The 4,083-nt window shown below is 63.1% G+C and overlaps 1 protein-coding gene across 3 annotated transcripts in view; it reads left to right on the plus strand.

The window, feature by feature from the left end:
* The window catches only part of FOXP4 (forkhead box P4), a 36,230-nt gene extending 33,608 nt beyond the window's left edge, over positions 1–2,622 (plus strand). For all 3 annotated transcript variants that reach the window (XM_007458197.1, XM_007458195.1, XM_007458196.1), the window contains 3 exons: positions 1,401–1,467; positions 1,864–2,033; positions 2,475–2,622. In XM_007458197.1, coding sequence (XP_007458259.1) covers positions 1,401–1,467; positions 1,864–2,033; positions 2,475–2,622 — 385 coding nt within the window. The remainder of the gene's footprint in view (positions 1–1,400; positions 1,468–1,863; positions 2,034–2,474) is intronic.
* Positions 2,623–4,083: the final 1,461 nt, after the last annotated feature.

The raw sequence follows: 4,083 nt of genomic DNA on the forward strand, positions 1-4,083 counted from the left end.
CCCCCCCCCCCCCCCACCAGACCTCTCCAGGGTACCTCTCTGCCCCGATCCTTCCCACTGTGGGGTCGGGGGTGGGGGTAGGAAAGGGGTGAAGGAGCCCAGGAGAGCCTGGAATCTCAGACGATTAGGAAGAGGACATTTCTACCTTGTGCTTCTGACTGAGGGAGGAGCTGAGGGGAACCTGGCACCAGAGAGAGACAGAAGCCCAGAGTAGCCCCGGCCGGAGCTGAGGCATGGGCAGATGGCAGCCAGTGTGGCCGTTGAGGAGGGGGCTGCCATCCCCAGGGCCACTCTCCCCCATCTTATTGCAGGATGAGCCAGTCTGTGAGATCTCCAGGCCCCCCCTCTTCATTTTACAGGGAGAGGAGGCCCAGAGAGGACAAGGGGCTGGAGGGTGGTCACACAGCAGATTCCTGGCAGAGCTGGGTCTCTGACCTCTACCGTGCAGCACTTCAGTGGAAACTGAGGAATCTGGGGGAGGTTTCCTCTTTCAGCCTCCCTTCCAGCGCCACCACCTCCCCACACCGAGCACCCCACATGGGCTTGCCTGTGCATCTTGGGCCTCTGAAGCAAGTTAGATGGCTCTCTGTGGATGCCTGTACCCCTCAAAGATTCCTTCACCCCAGACAAGAGCTTCTCTACCCTCAGGCAGCTGTGGGTGCTGGAGCAGGGTTGGGACCCGAAAAGGAAAGCCATTCCCTTCTGAGTGCCCCCATGTGCCAGTCACAATGCTTGGAATCTTCCATGTCCCGTTATCAACTTGGAATCAGAAGACCTGGGCTCGAATTACACCTCTGCTTCTCACCAGCTGTGTGACCTTGGGCCAGTTCCTTTACCTCTCTGAGACACCCTCTGAACTGGGGATAGTCACTGTGGAAGGATGGCCTTAAGCCATTGCTTTTCCTGACCCAACGCCTAAACACTGTTTTGTGCAGAAAAGCCTTTGGTGTGGAGCATGTGGGGACAGGCTGAGCACACAGCTTACTGGATGTCCCAAAATTCAGGATGGCAAGAAAGTGGATTTTACAGTAGGGGACTATGGAGGTTATCACTCGGACCTTGCCAGACATCGGGAAATCTAGACTAGAGAGAAAATACTGGGCCACCTGACGTGGAGGCAGACACTGGGAGGGATCTGGGTCCTACTTCTCAGCCCTGAGACCCTGGGCACATTCCAGGGCCCCTAGGAGCGCCGGCAGCTCACCTGTGAAGGGGGCTTTCGGTCCCAGATGTGCCAGGTCAGTGGGAGGATTGAGTAAGATGGGGCACAGCCGACTCTGGCCTCCCAGGATTAATGAATGGGACAGTCCCTGGCACAGAGCACGCCCTCAGTTAGGGTCAAGACCGGAGTGAGGAACAAGAGAATGAATGAAGCAGACGCTGCCTTCTTTCTCCTCCAGGAGCCCCACGCTGGTGAAGAACATGATTTCGGGCCTCAGTTACGGAGCACTTAATGCCAGCTACCAGGTAGCGGACTGGTCCCCGCCCAGTGCCCTCCCACCCCCTCACTTTCCCTCCAGCACACTGGTCTTCAGAAGAGACAGCCCCCCACCCTCCCTGGCAGAGACGGGGCACAGAGCGGGTAGGTTGGCGTAGCCAGTGGTGATCCCTTCCCTGGCTTACAGATCTGGGGTGGCAGCGGGGGCAGGGGGTGGAGGGTCCTCTGTCTCCCGGGAAGGGAAGAAGTCAGGCCCAGGTTCTCAGGAGAGCTGGGAGGCAGCTCAGCTTCGGAGCTCTGGCCTTGGGGGGGGATGCCAGACCTCTGCCAGCCCGTGGGCACATGGGAGGCTCTCTAGGGCTGGGGAAGGGACAGTACTTGACTGGGTGGAGCCCGCTGACAGGCCCCAACTCTGTGCCCTCCAGGCTGCCCTGGCCGAGAGCAGCTTCCCCCTCCTCAACAGCCCCGGCATGCTGAACCCTGGCTCCGCCAGCAGCCTCCTGCCCCTCGGCCATGACGACATGGGCGCCCCCATGGAGCCGCTGCCCAGCAACGGCAGCAGCAGCCCCCCTCGCCTCTCCCCACCCCAGTACAGGTGAGCCCGTGGCATGGACCCCAGCCCACCGCCGTGCCCCCCGCAAGCATCAGGAAGGCAGACTCCTCTCCCCCTGCAGCTGGGATCCCCATCTTGTCACCTTCAGCACAGCTCTCTTCCCAGGGCAGGTGGCCCCTCTCTTCCTTCTCCTTGCTCCCCTCCCCGCCCCGTACACTCTTTATTTCCCTCCCTTCTCCATCCTCTGCCATCTCCCTTCCTCTCTCCTTCCCAACCAAAGGCAATCTCTGTCCATCCCAAGACCTCCTTTCCTTTGAAGGGAGACCAGACCTGAAACGTCAGGCCCCAGCGTCTCAGAGATGAGGGGGTCCTGGGGAGGCAAACTCTGGACACATCCCTGCGCCCCCAGATCCTGGGTGCATTTTGGGCTGGGGCCGGCAGGAGAGGACCTCCAGGGTGCCCACATCATCCCTTCTGTCACAGCCACCAGGTGCAGGTGAAAGAGGAGCCAGCTGAGGCGGAGGAAGACAGGCGGCCGGGACCCCCCCTGGGGCCCCCTAACCCCAGCACCTCGGGGCCTCCAGAAGACAGGGACCTGGAGGAGGAGCTGCCGGGAGAGGAACTGTCCTAAGGGCCTCAAGGGGCAGGCAGGGCAGGGGTGAGACCCCTCCCTCCCCCCCCCCAAAGCCAGGCCCCACCTACCCCGACTCCTCGCCCCGCCCAACCTCAAGGCACTTCCAGGACTCAGACGGAGGGGGGGGCTGGGCCAGCAACTCCCAAGGTGACCTGACCTACGACGACGCTCGCTCGGAGTGCAGGGGGTGGGCAGGGACCGGCCGCCCCCGAGGGGACACAGAACCCCTGGTCTGGGACTGGCAGAGGACACGGAGGGCCCAGACCCCTCCTCAGACTCCCCCGCCCACATCCGAATCCCGCCTCCCCTGCCCCCCAACCACCAGCAGCAGCAGCAGGAGGGCCCTCCTCCCCCCCCCAGCTCGCCCCCGCGGGGCCCCTCAGTGCCACGGAGACCCGCAGGCGGGCTGAGCCACCCTCTCACACCCAGGGCCCCCCCTCCCTTGCTCTGGCAATACTCTGGCCAGAGGCCCCCGTTTCCCTAATTTGTGCCCCCTTCCACCTTCTCGTCCTTACTGTGAAGCAGCAGCCCCGCCCCCGCTCCTACCCCTGCCCGGGCCTGGGTTGGGGGCAGCTAAAGTCTCAGAGCAACCCCAGAAAAAACCTGCCCCTCCGCTGTGCCCGATCAAGAGCCACAGCTGGTGAGGAGGGGACGAGTGGAGTGCCCTGGGGGGTTCCATGGGAGCAGGGCCGCCTGGTTCCAGGTCCCGTCCAGGCCGAACTGGGCCTCCACTCCCATTGGCTGGGTGCTGCCCCCCAGGCCAGGGAGCATAGGAAAGTGGCCCGGCGCCCACCTCCTCCACAGAGGCCTGTGCCCGGTGCACTCATGGAGGTGGACCCGCTGAAGGCGGCCAAGCTGCCCTTGAGGCTGGAGTTGGGGCCCCAGGTGGTGCCAGGACTGCAGGAAGCATCTGCCTGTGTCCCAGGGAAAGGCCAGGCTGAAACCAGGCTTGAGGGGCGGGTGGGATGAATACGGTGGCTGCTGTGACCCGACAGGTCACTCCCACCCCAGCCTTCAGGTCCCCCACCGCCGTCTTCCCTCACCCGCCCTCAGCACCCCCTCCCCGTGCCCCCCCCCCCCCCCCCCCCCCCCCCTGTCTGTCCATTCTAGCAGGCGTGCAGGGCCCGTCACTGGGACACTGTGTGACTCCGTGGTGGGCGTTTCTCGATGAGTGCGCCCCAGCCTTCAGGTCCCCCACCGCCGTCTTCCCTCACCCGCCCTCAGCACCCCTTCCCTGTGCCCCCGCCCCACCCCCACCCCCCCGCGTTACACAGATGACCAAAGACCTTTCTTATGCCGGAAGCAAAAACCAAAACTTTTTGTTGGCTTTTTCCTTTGTCGCCTCCCGTAGCCCCTGCTCATCCCGCTTCCCATCTCGGCCCCAGGCTGGAAGCCCTCCCCAACTTAAGTTATTGTTTTAAACCAAAGTTTACAGTGTCTGTTGGTGGCCAAGACCCT

This window comes from Lipotes vexillifer, unplaced genomic scaffold, assembly GCF_000442215.2.
Source record: "Lipotes vexillifer unplaced genomic scaffold, Lipotes_vexillifer_v1.1 scaffold4, whole genome shotgun sequence".
Taxonomy (NCBI): domain Eukaryota; kingdom Metazoa; phylum Chordata; class Mammalia; order Artiodactyla; family Lipotidae; genus Lipotes; species Lipotes vexillifer.